The sequence below is a fragment of the Diabrotica undecimpunctata genome, chromosome 5 (assembly GCF_040954645.1).
Source record: "Diabrotica undecimpunctata isolate CICGRU chromosome 5, icDiaUnde3, whole genome shotgun sequence".
In the NCBI taxonomy this organism is placed as follows: Eukaryota; Metazoa; Arthropoda; class Insecta; order Coleoptera; family Chrysomelidae; genus Diabrotica; species Diabrotica undecimpunctata.
The window spans coordinates 82242545-82263692 of NC_092807.1; the positions used below are offsets into that span (position 1 = coordinate 82242545).

The window sequence follows — 21148 nt, forward strand, 5'->3', positions numbered from 1 at the left end:
TAATTCTCGATACCGTTGTTTTTAATATTGTTTAGTAACTTTGTTACCAAAGTTACCAAAGAACTTTGGTAGCTCTGTTTAGTTTTGCTTTATCGCTTGCGCATCTTAATATCTGCCAAAATTTTTATAGCTGCCTTTTCTCTAGTATTTTTGTTTAACTGTAGGGTCAAAATTTTAGGTTTCATGAAACCTGTTTCATGAAAACAGGTTTCTCTAAATATTTCTCTAAATTGTTCCCTTAACTTAATATGGTAATAGGTATACTTCATTCGTTACACTTTCAGGTCAGTATGAACTCCTTAAATTTTCTTTTGATTTGAGCTGAATTCCCACGATTTTTTGCAAGGTTTGTTAATAAAACTTTTAAAGATTTGCCAACAAGGAAACATCTTAATATATTTTGATGACATATTAATTGCTATCCAGAATATCAAAGAAAATCTAGAAGTGTTATAAGAAGTTTTAATATTGGTAAGCTAAAGTTTACTTAAGTTAAGATTATATGATTATATAAAACTTCATTTTTTTAAACCGAAATAGATTTTCTAGGTTACAGAATAAATGAAAATGGTATATGTCCTAATAAAGATAATTTGAAAGCTATTTCAGAGTATCCGGAACCTCCAGATACCAAGCTTGCCAATTAATTAGGACGTTATATACAAAACTTCTTTATCATTGCCAAACCGTTATATTATCTACTACGAAAAAAAAAATAAAATTAGCATTTACAATGACATGTTTACAAGCTTTTGAAAATTTGAAGTAAAAACTGGTATTAGAACCTATTTCAGCAGTTTATGATTCGAGCAGAAAAACGGAACTACACTGCTATGCAAGTCAAGTAGGCTATGGATCAATTCTACTTCAGAGACAAAATGATGCTAAATTTCACCCAGTATTCTTCTTTAACAAGAGAACAACCGACTATGTGTCTCGCTACCATAGCTACGAGCTTGAATGCTTAAGTATTGTGTACGCACTGAAACGGTTTTATGTTCATCTACAGGGAATCATTTCAAAATAGTTACAGATTGTGACAGCTTTCGTTTAATCATGAGTAAAAAGAATATAATTCCAAGGATAATGAGATGGTGTTTGTTATTACAAAATTATGATTAGTCTATTGAACACAGAGCAAATACAGGAATACATCATGTAGATGCCTTAAACAAAGTAAATTTATACTAGTATTAGAAGGTAATACTATTGATCAAACTTTATCTTTAAAACAGTCTAAGGATACAATTATTTTATATCTTCAGAGAAGACACGAGGAGGCAGAACATCCTTTCTTTTAATTAAGAAATGAATTAGTATATAGAAAACTAAAAGGTAACATTCCATTTTATGTACCAGAAAGTATGGAATCAGCAGTTATCCATCACTATCATAATTAACTAGGTCATTTTGGAACAGACAAAATATGGGGAATTATTTCCAAGACATATTGGTTTCCATAATTAAAATTTAAGATCATCATATTAAGAATTGCTTAAAGTGTAGTGAATTAAATCCTAAAAGTAGTAAATCAGAAGGATATCTACATAGTATACCAAAGGTAACTTATGTTTTGTAATAAGTTACCTTTGGTATACTATGTAGATATTCGAAAATATGGTAAATTCGAAAATATCTATATTAATTCTTTCGAATGGTGTCTTTGGAGTTTTAGTTATGACTAATGGTTCACTTAAGTTTTTTCTGAAAATCTTAACCTAATTGGCAAATTGCACATGCTTTCATAAATTTTTCGACATCTTGTGTCAGGTTCTTCCAATTGTATTTCTCCTTTATTCTTCTGAAAGTTTCGTTTATTCCTCGGTGTACATTGTTTTTGCCACAATGATAATAATCTAGAATTTAAGGGATTTCGTCTTCGCTGGCTGTTTTAATTATATTATGACATTGTAACGAAGATATTTTTGCCTACCGTATAGGGTATAATTATGGGGGTTGAAAGTTGGGGACAGAAACTATTGGGATTATAGATAGGGCAAGCAAAATAAACGAAACTGTGCGAACGGCGCTCAGGGTTTGTTTGGAGAGCTGGGTCGTAGATAAGTTGATGGCAAGAGGTCGGATTGGGACAACTCCAAAAAAATGAAACAAATGAATACATAAATCTCCTGGACAAAAGGGCTAATAAAAACAACAAGAAAGACCTTTAGCTATTTGAAATAAGGACGCCGCTTCGAAGAATCCTAATCTTGCTGGATACAGGAAAGAAGGCTCTTCTTTTCTAAAATAAAGAACACAAACAGGGGTTAGGAGACTTTTCTAAAATAAAAGACAAAATGGTTAAGAGAAATAAATTAAACATTTATTGTGTCTCACCACAAACAGTTACAAATACAGATAATACATAAAGACTATATTATTAGTCACAAAAGTAAATATAAAAATAACAAAGAAAAACATGTGTCCTATTCGTTTACAAGTGGGAATTGCTACATAACTTACAAATGTTACTGAGCTATAAACTGTGGTAAATAAAAAATTATCTTTTTAAATAATGAAAACAATTATTAATTTAATGTTAATTTTTTTCTTTTGAAAGTTTAAAACAAAAAAAAGTTACCTTGGTTTTACAAAAAAAAACAATGCACTAGCACTTTTGGGGTTAAACTGGAATTTCTGCTATGCACGACAAAAAGGACTGCTTCAAATGGTCTGGAACGTTAATCAGCCGGGGACAAACATAGGTGAGGTAGAAACAAATCAGCGGCACATTTTTACAAAACTGGAACCATTGCACGTAACGTAACACGCACTGCACAATTAACTGCAAAGCTATTAATCTTCCATAAAAAATGAAGAAACACAAGAACAATACAAATTTGACGAACAATTTGGACCCACACGATAGGCCACTGCCTCTGACAGCGACCCAAACGAGAGTAATTTAATAGTCTTTTAAATTCATTCGCTTAACTTAGCATAAACAAAACATATAAACTGGAATATTTATTTGAAACGCAGAATATCATAAAAGCGGTCTCTATCAAAAAAAAAATACCAAGGAAAAACGCATATGTAAAGTATAAACAAACTCTAAACATGTGTTTATATCTACTCAGCGACGCTAAGAGGAATTTGAACGAATGCGGTGTTTTAATACTTATGAATGGAACAGAGAAACATGGAAAACATTCTTCGTTATTTTAATACATATATGAGCGGATTTCAATTTAATTCATATACGAGGATATTTCAATTTAATTCATATATGAGGGGATTTCAAAATATATATCAAGGAAAATGTTAATGCTACAACATATTGTTAATTTTAATTCTTGGTCAGCAAAAATATAAGAAAATATCCCTAGAATAGGTAGTTCGAGATTATTTTCGTCACAATAAGTTTTTGATTCGTTGAATTGGTCTTTATTTGCGAAAAGTACGAGAAACAGATGTGATATTACTCGTTCAGGATCAAAAGGTAATGGTATATTAAAATATTTTCTTTTACCGTTTTACTGGATACAATATTAATTCTTCGGTTACTATATTCTACATTATTTTCTCGTGAAGTTCCTCAAGTTTATTTTGCCAGAAAAAAGTAACGATATTTTTATGAGATTTATCCAGTAATTCCATATTTGACGTTTCAATTTTAGAATATTCGATTATCGATTTGGTTTTATACAATTCGATAAACTTGTCAAGTTCTTCGGATATCCTTTCTATATTTTCTTCATTATCGTCTTCGTCATTTTTGTCTGTCTCCGTTTCGTCTCTATTTGATGCATGTAACGATATTTTTGATTGAAAGTTTGCACAATCCTTGAAATGGGTTATCTTTATTCTTGAGAGGACATCTGAATTTCTGTTTATTTTTCCTGAGCGGTGTTCTATTTTATAATTGTATTCTTCGAGTTTTAGGCTGCAACGCGCTAAGCGGTTTCCGGTATATTTTATCGAGAAAAGCCATGTAAGTGGTCGATGATCGGTAATAAGAGTGAATTCACGGCTAAAAAGATATGGTCTAAAGTGTTTGACTACCCATATAATAGCTAATAATTATCTCTATAGTAGAATGTTTTGTTTCGCCCTGCATAGTGTTCTGGAGGCATATACAATTGGTAAATCTTTTCCTATAGGACCTTGAGATAGAACGGCTCCAGTTGCGAATCCACTAGCCTCAGTAGTAAGTAAAAATTTGGATTAGGTAAAGGTACGTCTTTTTGAAATAGTTTAGTAAAAGGTTTCGAAATTTTGGCAAAATTTGGACTGAACCTTTGGTATTAACCGGCTAAGCCTATGAATGATTTTATTTCTTTATTGTTTTTTTTGCGCCGGGAAGTACTTAATACATGATATTTTAGCAGGGTTTGTTTTTACTCCAAAGTGGCCTAAATATGCCACTTCTTTTCTCAAAAATTCGCATTTATCTGGCTGGATTTTTAAATTTGCTTTTCGTAACCTTTTAAATCTATCTGTCAGTCGTGACATATGGTCATAAATAGTGGGTGAATAAATTATTAGGTCATCCATATATACTAACCATCTTTCTTTTTTAATTCCTAAGAGGATGTTGTCCATTACTCGTTGGAAAGTAGATGGAGCATTCATTAGTCCGAATGACATGCGAAAAAATTTGTAATGTTCATTTTAAACGGAAAAGGCTGTTTTCTGGATGTCTTTTGGGTCAATTTAAACTACTATTTGGGTACCAATTAAATATATCAAATTAATATCAGTAAAATGCATCGATAAAAAATGCATCAATAAAAAAGTATTAATAAAAATATATCAAATAAAATCTATATCTATAAAACTCAGAGTTGCTGTTCCCAGGGCTGTTGACTAACGGTCTTCTGCAAGTCAGAGGTTTCTATGGGAACTGCATGATGAAATGTGAAGTAGGCGAACTTTAGCTAGTTCAAGGTTAATATTTTATCATATTACATATATATATATATATATATATATATATACATGTATATATATATATACATATATATATATATATATATATATATACATATATATATATATATATATATATATATATATATATATATAAATATATCTATCTATATATATATATATATATATATATATATATATATATATATATATATATATATATATATATATATATATATATATATATTTGAATTAAATGGCCAAATATATGGCCTAGCAGGACAAATTCGTTAAACTTCCCGTGCTCGAATCGGTATCAATAAAGTGTTATGATTATTTCGGCCTATACCAGCCTCATCAGACACTTGGGCTGATACAAATTCAAACTCGGAAAGTCCAACGAATGTCTCCCAAATCTTTACTACAACAGTAGTTAGCTTACAAAAGCGCCACCTGCTTTGGCGGCCGTGAGCGAAAACGATATAATAATATCGTTTTCTGTATCCTCTGCGCTATGCGAAATGTGTAAAAGATTAAATCTTTTAGCGAAAGCTGCTATCGCTTTATTGAATTAAATGGCCAAATATATATATATATATATATATATATATATATATATATATATATATATATATATGTATATATATATATATATATATATATATATATATATATATATATATATAAATTTTACATGCAGCATAGTCCTTGATTTGACTGGTTTAGTGAACCTCAGATTAAATATTAATTACTATGGTTTAGTATTGTTTGTGTTTAATGCCAACACAAACTATGTCCTCATCTGGTATTATGTTGATGTAAAATTTAATGGTAAAGGTTTTTGAATCCTTGCATACTTCATTGATTGTGTCAACTCACTTTACTAGTAGTAGCACCACATGTTAACTTTTTGAAACTAACGCCTTTCAAGTTTGTTAGAGTGAAGCCGTGTTGGCCTTCATTTTGTGGTTTCGGTATACAATAGCTACACATTTAACGTTGGTTGGTTCCCATTTTCGTTGGTAGACTATTTAAGAGTTAGTTTGGTAATTTCGCTGATAACGATTTTGCTAAACAATTTGTATGATTTAATTTGAAACAAAGGGGCCAAATAATATTACCTAAAGTTAAACTTTTAAAATTTGTTAAAGTATACTATACGTGTTTTTGGGATTCTGCTTGCTCTACATGTTAGAAAGTATTCTCTTCGTTTACACAATTTTTTATATACTTTTGTTCTCTGTAAATTTTATATAAAAACTGTTTTAGTTCTGCAGTTTTAACTGAATTAAACTTATGCTTTATTTCCATTTTTTTAGATCTGCTTATCTTTGTTAGTTATACTCTTTAAAACTTTTTTATGGATGTTCGCAACAATGACTAATATTGTCTTTTTTCCTTTCACCATCGATTGGGAAATCGTTTCTCGAAAGCTAGCAGTTTTGTCGTTGTTGCTTTTATTAGAAAATCACATTATTCACCAGGAATTTTCTATAATAACCCCTGAATATTTTTTATAAATTTATAAAGTCGTTGGTGTAATGATTTTATATATTTTATTTACCGCTACATACTGTTTTTAATTTCTTTGTACGTCGGTGTTTGTACTTCTTACAAGAATCTCCCATGAATTTTGATATTTGCATAAAATGGCATTTTGGTAGTTGCACTGGATATCTGCTTTTATTTTCCCAACAAGTTAATGGCTTAAAATTCTATTATATCTGTTTCTATTACCTTTATGGTTTCATCTATTTTACAAGTTTTCTCTTTTTATGCACTTTCATTTTCCTTTTATAATTATAAATTCAATGTCAAGCCAGTTATATTTTCTACAGTATATATATATATATATATATATATATATATATATATATATATATATATATATATTCTTCTTCTTTAGGTACCGTCTCCTCTAAGGAGGTTGGTAATCATCACAGTTATTTTTACTGTTCAGATTGCAGCTCTGAACAAGTCGACGCAACTTCAATTATATCACTTTCTCAGATTGTTGAACCAGGAGATGCGTTTTCTCCCAATACTTTGTTTTCCCGGTATTTTTTCCTGCAATATGATTTGTAGCAACACATGTTTATCCCCTCTCATAACGTGGCCGAGATATTGTAACTTTTTTATCTTAATCGTATTCATGATTTCCATTTCCTTTCTCATCTTTCTGGGGACCTCAACATTTGTTATTCGGTCTACCCAACTTATTTTTAATATTCTTCGATAGGTCCACATCTCGAATGCTTCTAGTCGATCGCTTACCTCTTTGTTTAAGGTCCAGGCCTCCACCCCATACAGCAGCACCGAAAACACATATGAACGTAATATTCTTATTTTGAGTTGCAAACTAAGGTCTCTACTGCATAACACTTTTCTCATCTTATCAAATATATATATATATATATATATATATATATATATATATATATATATATATACATATATATATATATTGTGACGATTGGGGTTTATAGAAAATAATTTATAAGTTATATACTACATAATATTAGATATAAAAAAGTATTTGATTATTTTAAGAATTTATATACTAGAGAATTTAATAAAAATATATTTATGTGAGGGCATTTTTAATAAATTAGCATATAATAATTGTAAAAAGTTGTATTTTAGTAATTATAATGTGGTAGATATATGTAAGTGAACCATGTGACTAGGCAACACACTATACAGTGAGTGATAGACAGATATTTATACTCTGAAGTGACGTTTAAGAATATTTACGAATATAAAGTGGGGTTATAATAATATATTGTTTGAAATGTGTATTTTATTAAATTAGAATGTTAAGTTACTAATTTAATTATATATTCTGATCTGAAAAGCCTAAATGTAAACAAAATTATTAATAGAAAAGAATGGAATTCTCTGGATCTCTGGAGATGGCCATGTTTGCGAAATGGTTTGTTCCAGAAAATTCAGACAAGTATTTGATAGAACAAATTGGAACATGATCTATTACCAGATGGTTCTGGAATATCCAAAAGATATAAATACCCGTGATTTGGATTCAAGATCGCAGTTTTTAGTTTTTAGTCAGAAGTCAAGCAGTTTATTATGAAAGTTAGTAGAAGATAGACACAATTAATTAGTGAAGTCAATTGTTCACAGTTTTAGTAAGTCAGTCAAGCAGTTTTATAAGAAATATGAAAGTTAGTTGGAGATAGTCCAATTGTTTAATATAGTGAGTTAAATGAAGATTAAAAATTATGCATATATTTAATGCACATTTATAATTATACACAAATAATTATTGAAGATTATAAAAGTATATTAGAAGAATATTGGATGGACATTGGAAGGAATTAAAATTATATTATGATTGGAGATTAGTATAAATCAACTTATAATAATTGGATATTGGTATATTGAAAAGAAGAATAAATATAAATGCTGTTTGCTGGTTTGGTTGGTGGTGTATAAATGCTGGTGAAGAAAACTATATCTTAAATTGGTAGAAGCTGATAATTGGAAAAAGTAATTTCAAAAAAAACAAGGATAACTGAAGTACGAAGACATTCAGTGGTGATTAGAATCTATATAGTGGAAAACAGTTCATTTAGGCATTCAGTGAAAGAAAGGTACAAAATTTTGTTTAATATAATTTAGTTAGTGTCATAACAATTTTAATTTTGAAGATAGTTTGTTCAAATTTTACATTGTCTATAGAATTTAATTAGTTTTATAAGAATATCAATTTAAAGATAATTTATTTTAAATTTACATTGGCTAAGTTAGATATATATGTGTGTTTCATAATAGTTATAATAAAGATAATTTAAAAAAAGTACTTACAAACTAATTCTTTGAGAACCGCGATAAAAACCCTATATTATTAAAAATACTCATTGCTCATCATTCAAACAAAAAACACATCATAACAATTTGGCACCCAACGCGGTGGCTCTCTATTTAAAAGAATTAGTTTGGAAAGATAAGTGCTCTCACATAATTAAATTAATTTTCATTAGAAAGCAAAAATTATAGATTTTATTTTTAATTATATTTGAACAAGTAAAGTCTCAAAATGTCTCAAGGAAAGAAAGGTACAAGAAGCAAAAAGAATGAAGAAGATGTGGAAGTAGAAACACAACCTATACAAGAGGAGAGTTTAGTACAAGTTCCACAAGATACTGCAGAAATGAATCCAGAAAGAGAGGAAAATGTCAATATGGCAGCTTTGATGTCATTAATGATGCAGATGAACAAGACAATAGAAGAGAATACGAAAAAAATGGAAGAGAATTCAAAAGAAGTCAAAGAAGACATAAAAAAAATAGAACAAAAAATGGAACAGAATTCAAAAGAAGTCAAAGAAGACATGAAAAAAATGGAACAGAAATTGGAAGAGAATTATAGAAAATTAGAGAAGAAAATAGAAGATAATAATAATAAAATTGTAAAACAAATGGATAAAAAACTTGAAGCTGCAGAGAAAAAAGTAGCAAATGAAATAAAAAGTATACGGAATGACTACAAGAAAAGGATAGAAAATGAGAGGACAGAAGTAAAGAGGATTATTCAAGATAATAAGATAGATATAGAACAGAAAATAGAGTTACAGAAATGTAACTTAGAAGTAAAAATTAACGAAGACAGGAGAAACACAGAAGAAAAATTAGACGATATACAACAAAATATCCAAATAAATAGAAATCAAATAAGAAATGTGGAACAGAGAATAGATGATATTTCACAAATGAGAGACATAGGGAGACCTTACTTAAATTTAACAAATGAGACTGGGATTAAATTCTCTGGTAATATAAAAAATTTGCATCCTAGAGTATACATCATAAATAGTTTAAAACATAAATTAAGATTTGTGAATAATATTAATGATATTAAAGATTATATTAGAATGACATTAAATGACAATGCAGCAACTTGGTTTGCTAGTATTGAGAATGATTTAGATAATTTTCAAACATTTGAAAATAAATTTTTAAATTATTATTGGGGTGAATTAGAGCAAGCCAAGTTTAGAGAAATTCTATATTTTGGAAAGTATAATCAAAATTTAAAATCAAATATGGTAGATTATGCATTGAAATTGATAACAGTTGCAAAATATTTAGAACCACCACTTAGAGAGGATGAAACAGTCTTAAATGTATCTAGACATTTTGATGTTGATGTTGTGCAAACAGTAACTGTACAAAATATTCAAACAATAGATAGTTTTATTAATTTTATTCAAAGAATACAAAGAGGTAATATGACAAGTAATAATAATAACAACAGAAAAAACAATAATAACTTTCAATATAATAAAAATGATAATCAACAATATAGACAATCATATAACAATAATACTAGGTATGGTAATAATTTACAAAATTTTAATAATAATAACAGTAATCAAATTAGACAAAATTTTAATAATAATACTAATTATAATAGACAACATTTTAATAACAGTACTAATAATAATAGACAAGATTTTAACAATAGAAGAAATACAGAGCGACCTAACTATAACAGACAGGTAAATTGTGTTCGAAGGAATAGAAGCTGCGAAGACAGGGAACGAAATAGTACAAGGCAAGAAAATGTGAGTAGAAGTCATAGTAGGGAAAGACATAGGACATCAGATCCAAGTGGTCAGATACAATCTGACAATTCTAATAATCAAAATTTTGTGCAGTAAACTTTCTGAATTACAAGTTAGGCCATTGCTATTATGAAAAACCTTCTGAATTTATTTCTTTAGATGAAGATAAAATTATTGAATCTATTAATTTAATTTATATAAATGCTTTGGCAAAAAATAAAATGATTAAAATTATGATAGATACTGGTTCAGAAAGTACTTTAGTCTCGGAGTATTTTATTTTTAATACATTAAAACTATCAGATATAATAAAGATTCCAAAAATTAAAATTATTGGTGCAAATAATAAGAAGTTGGGTGAAATTGATAAACTAGCCAATTTTAAAATTAATATTCTTAATAAAGAAATTAATATGCAAGGATTTATTGTCAAGGATTTATGTGTTGATATATTAATGGGAAATGATGAATTGGAAAAGAAGAAAGTAAAGATAGATTTTGAAGAAAAAATGGTAACTTTGGAAGGGCAAATAATTAAATTTATGCAGAAAGATGAGGTGGAAGAAGGAATAAGAGTTGATAGGATATTATTAAAAGAAAATAATGATGTTTATGAAGAAGAAATGTATTTTGATGATAGGGAAATGTCCCAAAAGAATGTAAAGAATAATGGTAGTGAATATTTAAGGAATGGAAATTTTAAGCAGATGGATGCCTACGAGGCGGAGTGCGTAAAATTGGAAGCAAGGAATAATGAGTACATAATGAAGAATAATTTTATTTGTAAAGAAGAAGATATGATAAAAGTTTTAAATTGCCCTGAAGAATATAAATCAATAGTCATTTCCATATTGCAGCAACACAAGGGACTTGTCAATAAAGAAAATAGAATTGCACAAAATTATATCCATAGTATAAAAGTTAAAGAAGAAAAAGATTTTAAAACAAAATCATACCCAATACCATATAAATACAGAGAAGAAGTAAATAAAACAATTAATAATATGTTAGAAAATACATCACAAAAAGGGCAGCGAACAATAAAAATTGGATTAAATCAATTAGTAGAAAGTACTGGATTATATTCTAAAGAAGAAATTATAAGAGATCAGATCAATTTGAGTGAAAAACAAAAAGTCCTTAGGAAAGATGGAGTATATTATAAAATAATAAATGGCATAGAAGTATATGTAATAACTAGAACTTTAGCAAAGAAAATATTGAAAAATTTACATAACAATTATATGCATATTGGTTCAAGAAAGCTATGGATGCTATTTAGGGACAATTATTTTGCAAAGAATGACATAAGTATAGCAAAAGAAATTACTACCCAATGCCCAATATGTCAACTAAACAAAGAAAATAATTTCAAAAAAAAAAACTTACTGATAGATCCATTTCATAGATAGATGGTAGATTTCTTTGTTGTGAATAAATTTGACATCATACTTGTTGAATTTTGTACATATGGAAATTGTTTGGTACCCTAAAAATCATAATTTGGGGTTAGATACAGAATGGATTATGTAAATGTCTTTATAAAAAGTGTAAAACTTACCAATTTATATTGATGAAAGTTATTTTGAATGGAAATAATTCCTAGATTTTGTCTATAAATAAACATAACACAATATAGATTATATTTTAATTAAGGTTATATTTTATTCTCTCCATTTGACATGACAGTTTGACCATAGAATAGCCGAACTGTGATCCGTTGTTCTCTACTTTGACATAGACAGCGAACAGGGATGTATTTAACACATTTTAAATAAAAAAAAAAAAAAAAAAAAAAATTTTGATTTATTAAATTTAATAAGGTATGAGAAAATTAATATTTAAAAAAATAATAAGTAAATTATTTATTTTAAATATTATTTTGGGGTATTGTGACGATTGGGGTTTATAGAAAATAATTTATAAGTTATATACTACATAATATTAGATATAAAAATGTATTTGATTATTTTAAGAATTTATATACTAGAGAATTTAATAAAAATATATTTATGTGAGGGCATTTTTAATAAATTAGCATATAATAATTGTAAAAAGTTGTATTTTAGTAATTATAATGTGGTAGATATATGTAAGTGAACCATGTGACTAGGCAACACACTATACAGTGAGTGATAGACAGATATTTATACTCTGAAGTGACGTTTAAGAATATTTACGAATATAAAGTGGGGTTATAATAATATATTGTTTGAAATGTGTATTTTATTAAATTAGAATGTTAAGTTACTAATTTAATTATATATTCTGATCTGAAAAGCCTAAATGTAAACAAAATTATTAATAGAAAAGAATGGAATTCTCTGGATCTCTGGAGATGGCCATGTTTGCGAAATGGTTTGTTCCAGAAAATTCAGACAAGTATTTGATAGAACAAATTGGAACATGATCTATTACCAGATGGTTCTGGAATATCCAAAAGATATAAATACCCGTGATTTGGATTCAAGATCGCAGTTTTTAGTTTTTAGTCAGAAGTCAAGCAGTTTATTATGAAAGTTAGTAGAAGATAGACACAATTAATTAGTGAAGTCAATTGTTCACAGTTTTAGTAAGTCAGTCAAGCAGTTTTATAAGAAATATGAAAGTTAGTTGGAGATAGTCCAATTGTTTAATATAGTGAGTTAAATGAAGATTAAAAATTATGCATATATTTAATGCACATTTATAATTATACACAAATAATTATTGAAGATTATAAAAGTATATTAGAAGAATATTGGATGGACATTGGAAGGAATTAAAATTATATTATGATTGGAGATTAGTATAAATCAACTTATAATAATTGGATATTGGTATATTGAAAAGAAGAATAAATATAAATGCTGTTTGCTGGTTTGGTTGGTGGTGTATAAATGCTGGTGAAGAAAACTATATCTTAAATTGGTAGAAGCTGATAATTGGAAAAAGTAATTTCAAAAAAAACAAGGATAACTGAAGTACGAAGACATTCAGTGGTGATTAGAATCTATATAGTGGAAAACAGTTCATTTAGGCATTCAGTGAAAGAAAGGTACAAAATTTTGTTTAATATAATTTAGTTAGTGTCATAACAATTTTAATTTTGAAGATAGTTTGTTCAAATTTTACATTGTCTATAGAATTTAATTAGTTTTATAAGAATATAAATTTAAAGATAATTTATTTTAAATTTACATTGGCTAAGTTAGATATATATGTGTGTTTCATAATAGTTATAATAAAGATAATTTAAAAAAAGTACTTACAAACTAATTCTTTGAGAACCGCGATAAAAACCCTATATTATTAAAAATACTCATTGCTCATCATTCAAACAAAAAACACATCATAACAATATATATATATATATATATATATATATATATATATATATATATATATATATATATATATGTATATACATATATATATATATATATATATATATATATATATATATATATATACTTTTTTCTTCTTAATAGATTTCCATAAGGATTGACATAAATATTTGCTAAGAAACGTGAAACTTGCTATGAAATAGCTGCTAACCTGCTAGATTATTTATTAAACTGAAATTTTTTGTTAAACACTAAATAAGGAAAGATCAAAAAAAAATATTTATTATTTATTCTTAATTTATTAAATCCGTAAAATAGTTTCGAAACACAATTCAGATTTCTGCTTTAATCTGAACCTTCTATAAATGCAAGGTATAACAGACGTTGATAAAGATGTTAATAGAGACATGGGGAATCCAAAATTTGCATTCCACGACATGTCTCCTCAACTAAGCAGAAATCGTTAGCGAATTGGTTTCTTGTACTCATACACAGTAGATCCGAATAAAATGAAAAAGGCAGTAAAGATTCCTTTTCACGTACAAATCGTCTATGTATCTGTTTATACGTATTTCGCTTTAATAAAGCTCATCAGAACAGTTATTCAACTGATGAGCTTTATTAAAGCGAAATACGTATAAACAGATACATAGACGATTTGTACGTGAAAAGGAATCTTTACTGTCTTTTTCATTTTATTCGGATCTACTCTGTATGAGTACAAGAAACCAATTAGCTAACGATTTCTGCTTAGTTGAGGAGACATGTCGTGGAATGCAAATTTTAGATTCCCCATGTCTCTATTAACATCTTTATCAACGTCTGTTATACCTTGCATTTATAGAAGGTTCAGATTAAAGCAGAAATCTGAATTGTGTTTCGAAACTATTTTACGGATTTAATATCAGATGTCGCTATTGGGTCCGTTTCGAAGCCATTTTATCGTTGCTTCCCAAAGACAGAAAAGATCTATTTTTCACGTTGAGAACGCCTATGAATAACTGTTCTGATGAGCTTTATTAAAGCGAAATACGTATCAACAGATATATAGACGATTTGTACGTGAAAAGGAATCTTTACTGTCTTTTTCATCTTAATTTATTATTTTTAATATTTTAGGTTTAGTTCATAGTATGTATATTTTTGATGGAATTAATTTTAATGGAAACTGTTCATTCGACGTATTAAGGGTAATTATATTTTTTTATTAATTCTTTACGTAAAGACTGAAAAGAACATACAAAAAAGTTTCTGAAGTGAGACATATTCTATTAAACATATTATATTACCATTGCATTAGTGGCTTTACAGCAACGTGTGGGATACAAGAAATTCTGTGCACTATATGAGAAGATTTATTGGTTTACATAAATTCTACGGGTTAAATAGAAATATATATTTAATTTGTGTAAATTTACTTAACTTTAAAATAGTTATTACAAATTTACGACAGAATAACATTTATAAAATTACCTTTTTGTATTGGCTACCCGATTAATTCAAAGTTTAGGTCAAACAATATTTTATTTCTCTTATCTTTATCCATAGTGGGTTTAAGAAGTTTATGTAAATAATTTACATAAAATTCTTAAACACACTGTGGATAAAGATAAGAGAAATAAAATATTTTTTGACCTAAACTGTAAATTAATTATTACTGTGTGATCTACTTTTATGAGTTTGTAAATGTTATGATTGATTTTTTCTGTTGGTTTCTTTATTCTCTTTCGCTTATAATCAAAATTCCCTTTCCAATTTCTATCATTAATTATATATTATATTATTTGATCCATTGCTGCACATTGTTAGATATCTACTATAGTTTTATTTATTCCAAATCTCTGAAAGTCATTCTTCTTCTCTCTTTAAGGAAGACTCAAAAGTATTTGGTACTTGACTATAACCAAACACAATAATTGCACTCTGCCTTTCCATTAAAAATTTCAAAAAGTCTTATGTTTTCGACGAAAGCAAACAGCTCCCTTATTGCTAGTTGAACAGTCTTCAAGGATCACGTGTATTTTGGTTGACCGGAGTGTTTCGGACTAAGTGAATCATAATTCGCAAATTACGTGTATGACAAATTATTCCTCTAGTTCCCATTTTTGCACCATAATTCATTTATTTTATCCAAACTAGATGTTATGTATAATAGTTAATTCTTTCAACAATCTAGTTCTCCCTTTTAATGAGGCTGTAAAATTTGTTGTATTTTATTGTACCTTCAAATACCGCTTGTTGAAATATGAAAAACATAATTTAACAAAATACACAGGAAAAAATATAGACAGAGTTCATATCGACTTTTGCTTATTTCATATCGACTCTAGCAACAAAGACTGTAGTAATTCATTTTAGATAGTTTTGAGAAAATTAATTTACAAGTATAAACACTACATAGTTAGCAGTTTCTAAAATATCCAAAAATAAACTGTTGAAAAGAAAACTTTTGTAGGTATGTTTATTTAAATGCAGTTGAAGGTGAATCGTCTCTACAAAGCTCTAATAAATCTTTTAATTTCCTACTATTAACAGGTAGAAGAGAAGTATAAAGTTTTGGCAACTTAGTGGAATGAGTTTGAACTTGACTACGCTTACTTTTTTTTAGACATAGAATTCTTGGGGTTTTTGCAAAATCGTATTTAAATTTAACAGTATTAGGTTCTTCTGGTAGCCATGACAATTCCCGCTTTTTATTAATTTTTACTGGAATAAAAGTTTTGTACAATCTCCAGTTCTGATTTTTACCATGTCAGAAAATTTTACGAAGTCTGCTTGGACATTTCTTATACTAAGTAGGGTTGGCCAGTTACTTTCGCCATTTTTATTAATGTGATCCATTGACTGGGGGGTATAGACAACACCCTGTCGCTATTTAGCTGTCTTTATTACTGCATGCATACTATCTCCTTCATTCTGAGTATGTCCCTTCTCCAAAAACCTGTGTGTTATCGTTATATTGAGAGTTTAAGAAGCATATGCAAACATAGAGAAAATAAATTGGTTTTAATTTTGTTTTCCACAATTGTCGAAGTATAAGATTTCAACTCTACTTTCAACCTCTTTAGTTTTTTGTGTCTTCAGAAAGTCTAACAAGCAACTACTAATTTCGTTTGGTACCCGTTTCGCCACCTCTTCATACCAAACGTAACAGAATCCTTTATTGTTACCTATGTCGTAGATTGTAAAGTCATAGGTTGCAATTTTGCTTTTATAATAAAATGTACTTACTTCGGATTAAGGGGTCACTAATAACTTTTGCAGGTCAAAATATGCAACACATAAAGTTTTATCCTCAGTAGCTAGTTCTTTATCCACATCTTTCAGTTTTCGTACTGCAACTTTGGTAACTAGATGTTGATCATATTTTTCTTGCAATTAGCATCTGCATAACACGTGCATAGTTGACACTGATCCTTTTTTTTTTGGTTTAAAAAATGCTATATTGAATTCTGAGTTGGAAATTTCACGATATTGCTGTTCACTTGCAATCTGTACTGAATTGGTTCCAATACGCTCTTTGTACATTCTGTACATTTTACTAATATTTAAACCATCTTTCACATATTTGTTCTTTGAATCTTTTCTATTATTATAATGGGAATATATTCTGCAATTTTATTGTCTGGACAAATCCCATTGTCTGGTATGAAAAAATGGAGACAGTTATGAGAACAACATACAACATCTGGAGTGCCATACATCACCATAAAACAAACAATGGATAACAAAATAAATAAAGGTATTGCTATCGGAAAGAAGGAAATACAAGAATAAAAACGAGCAGAAATACAAAACCCCAAATACAAAATAAAAAAAAATCAAAGGGGCGAAGGAAGTGTTACTTTCAGATAAATATGCAAGAATGGACAGATTAGAAAAAAAAAACATGAGAGCATAATAGATACAGGTAAATTAAAGAAAGAGCTGGCATATACAAGAAAAAAGTTATTTAATACCTAAGAAACAAAAACAACAGAAGAATATTGGAAATATCAGACAAAAAAAAAATAGATGAAAAGAATATTTAAAGAAGTACTTAAAGACTACAAAAAAATGAAGATACTAGAACCAACAGAAAGAAAAAGACGTACTTTAACCAAATGGTAAACTGAAAATGCACTAAAACCAATAAACCATGATATAGCCATGGAACTGGATAAAAGATTAGCTATTATCTATGTTATCGCAATACCTAAAAAACCCAACGCGATTAAATTTAAAGAATATATAATAAGCAGCTTAATGACCATGTTCTAAAAGTTTCATTGCGGCTGATACTAAAACTCAATATTGGAATAACAGGAAACCAACCATGACTTAAAAAAGGCATTGGCATTTTAGAGATGTTTAAGAAGGCAATAGAAGACGTACATGAACTTATATCAATTGACAGAACACTAGTGAATAGTAGTTAGTGTAGCTAGATAAAATTATCTGGGATATGAGCGAAAAAGAACCGTAGCCTTGAAATAAAACGACCTATTGAGATAACCAGAAGTGCTTTCAATAATATGAAAGCTGTATTATAAAGTGGGAAATTATAAATAAAAATTAGGAGTAATGACTGCTGCATTTGTAGATCAATTCGGATAAAGGATAGCAAACATTCTCCTTGATAATTCTTTTCTTCACAATATTGTTGTTCATCAACACTTTGTTTTAATATTTCTATAAGTAGAATATTTCTATAAATAAAATAATACAACGGTCTTAAAATTTAGTCGGTAAACTACGATTCATAATAAAATATGATCATTACGGATGACTATAAAGGGGCGATAAAAAAAGGTAATAAAAGAGACATTGGCAGTAATTATTAAACAGAATAATACAAAATACTTTTTAATTAGATATCTTTTAGTAACAAAATTAAAAGGTTTCTTATACTGATTTAAGTTTCTTTATATCATATCAGACAGCGGTTTAAAGAGCATGTATAATTAATTGGTTGTTATTTTTGTTTGCTGTTTTAGAATGTATCAGGTCATATTAACACATGTTTGATTAAATACCCGGATGCCTTAAAACTATATTTTTCGCATGCGCAAGAACATTTACCTTTACCTGAGTTTATAGAAAACAGATGTTCGATCAATTCAAATCTTACAACATGTGTTGAGAAACCCATGGATGATTTAAAACCTTGCTTTGAGTCTGATTTCTGGCAAGGACTTAAAAAGTGGAAAATAGTAGATGAGCAGGTCCTTTCTAAACTTTGTGAACACAATGGTGAGAAAGCTATAAGTAAGTTTTCATAACCTTTTACTTTATTGTAAATTTAGCCTAAGGTCAGTAACGAGTACAAAATCAATTTTAAATAAAATTTGTATCAACTTAACGGTAAAAGTTCAATATCTTTTTATTAGAGTGTCCCATCGACAAACATGACAAGGAGTTTCAAAGGTAAAGAATACCAAATTTCATGTTATAGATTTTAAAGAATATTCTCTAAAAATAGAAATTGCATAGCGCCCAGTCAATAAAAGTGATAAATTTAATTGGTCTCTGAAGAGTCATGCAAAATAGGCTTTATTTGCAGCAAAATAGGCTTTATTTGTAGCAAATACAAACATTGCATTCTACAGCTGCACTGTCGGTCTTTAAAATGCATTGTGATTTTTGTCGATAGGACACTCTAATCAAAAGATATCGAAATTTTGTCGTCGACTAAATGCAAATTGAATTTAAAATTGATTTCTCGCGCGTAACTGACATTTAACATCGCCGGTCACTTCAAGCGTTGTCCATGAGAGAATTTTTCATTTTACGAAAAAAGTGCTAATAAAATTTTTTGTTTAGAATTATCTCAGCTATATTTTTTACTTAAAAATTATTTTTTTACGTCGTACCCATTCTTGGTAAATCGATTTTTTCGTTTTCCCCACTACAAGGGATGGCGTTAGGATGAGTCGGCTGTAGAAGTCACAAACTTTTTGCATATTTTTTTAAGTATCCAAATTGACAGTCTCAACAAAATTCAGCTTGTTCGTATGATTTTTTAACGTTCAAAATGAAAAACAGTACCAAAAAATTATTCTCGTAATTGGTACCTAAAAATACAACATAGTTTCATATTTCCAAAGTCTTTTCGAGGAATTCCTGAAATTTCGAGTTTATAGAAAGAATGAGAACGACATTATTCTTACTTTACCTTTAGTCATGAAATTTTTAAATTTTGAAGTTCTAATTTTAAATCTTTCTCTTCCTGATTTATATTATGGATTTAATAGGTTAATGTAAAACATCAATTACTTTTGTCAGCATTAAACAACCATATCACGAAAATGAAATTTTGCGTGATACAAAAAAAAAATTAGATTATCTTATAAAGTTTGAAGAAAACAGCAAATAATATTTACAGAATCCGTACAAAAAAAAAGAACAAAAAAAAACAATTAAATAGTTAAGTGAAAGGAATCGCTTTTCTATATAAATTAATACTTTTGTTAATATTTTTTATATTTTAGGTATATTTAAAGTTGAAGGAAAAAAATGTTGGGATCAAGGACTCAGAACCGTTTCAAATAAATGTTCCAACTTAATAACTAACTTACCGAATACGTTAATTCCCTGCAGGTAAAATTTAAAACTAAAACCTATAATAAATATTCATTATCTTGTTACTATTAATGGCATATTCAAAAATAAATAGAGAGAATGTCACATATTGATAATAAAATAAAGCAGGGCTTAATAAGATGCGTCGTGGCTCATCACCTTAGGACCTATATGCAATATTTGAATACATTTAAAACCATGGTAATGGCGTCCTAATCGGTGATATGTAAGATCTTGGGAACATAGGCGTGAATAATATTTAACCAAATTAACATCCGTGTATCAAGTTATAGAATATGGGATAGAGACTGCAGCTATGTCATTATTGCAGATTTGTTGATTAACCCAGATAACGTGAAAAAATTTTAAATTTTTTATAATGTCGGTCTGACAAACCGACTTTTTCTAAAATAAAAAAAAAAAAATAAAAATTTAGCTCTAGGTCACAAATCTTCGTAATGATATAATTGTGTACCTTATTCCTATACACGCTATTACAAATTTATGTTTTTGTTATTTTAACAATATTAATGAGGTATTAAAAAAAGTGACATTTTTATGAGCAGACTTTTAATAAAATCAAAATAATCCTAACAAAAAAAAAATTCTGGTTCCACTAAAGCATAAAACAATTACTTGAATGTTAATAAACACGAAAAATGAAAATTTACTTTCGAAATTCATAGAGATTACTGAAATATTTCCAAATTTTGTGCATCATGATTTTCAAAGCAATTCCTAGATAATCCCGTCAGATGCAGGATATTTTCGCCACCATCTTCCATCTTTACCGATAAGACAGGGT

The 21148-nt window shown here is 28.3% G+C and overlaps 1 protein-coding gene across 3 annotated transcripts in view; it reads left to right on the plus strand.

The window, feature by feature from the left end:
• LOC140441419 (27 kDa hemolymph glycoprotein-like) overlaps positions 1–21148 on the plus strand; it is a 106711-nt gene that overhangs the window by 6843 nt on the left and 78720 nt on the right. Inside the window, exons 2-4 of one of the 3 annotated variants that reach the window (XM_072532140.1) lie at positions 14902–14972; positions 18759–19029; positions 20253–20361. The exons of 1 other annotated variant lie outside the window; for it this stretch is intronic. In XM_072532140.1, coding sequence (XP_072388241.1) covers positions 14902–14972; positions 18759–19029; positions 20253–20361 — 451 coding nt within the window. The remainder of the gene's footprint in view (positions 1–14901; positions 14973–18758; positions 19030–20252; positions 20362–21148) is intronic. One more of the 3 variants, XM_072532141.1, reaches the window with a different exon arrangement.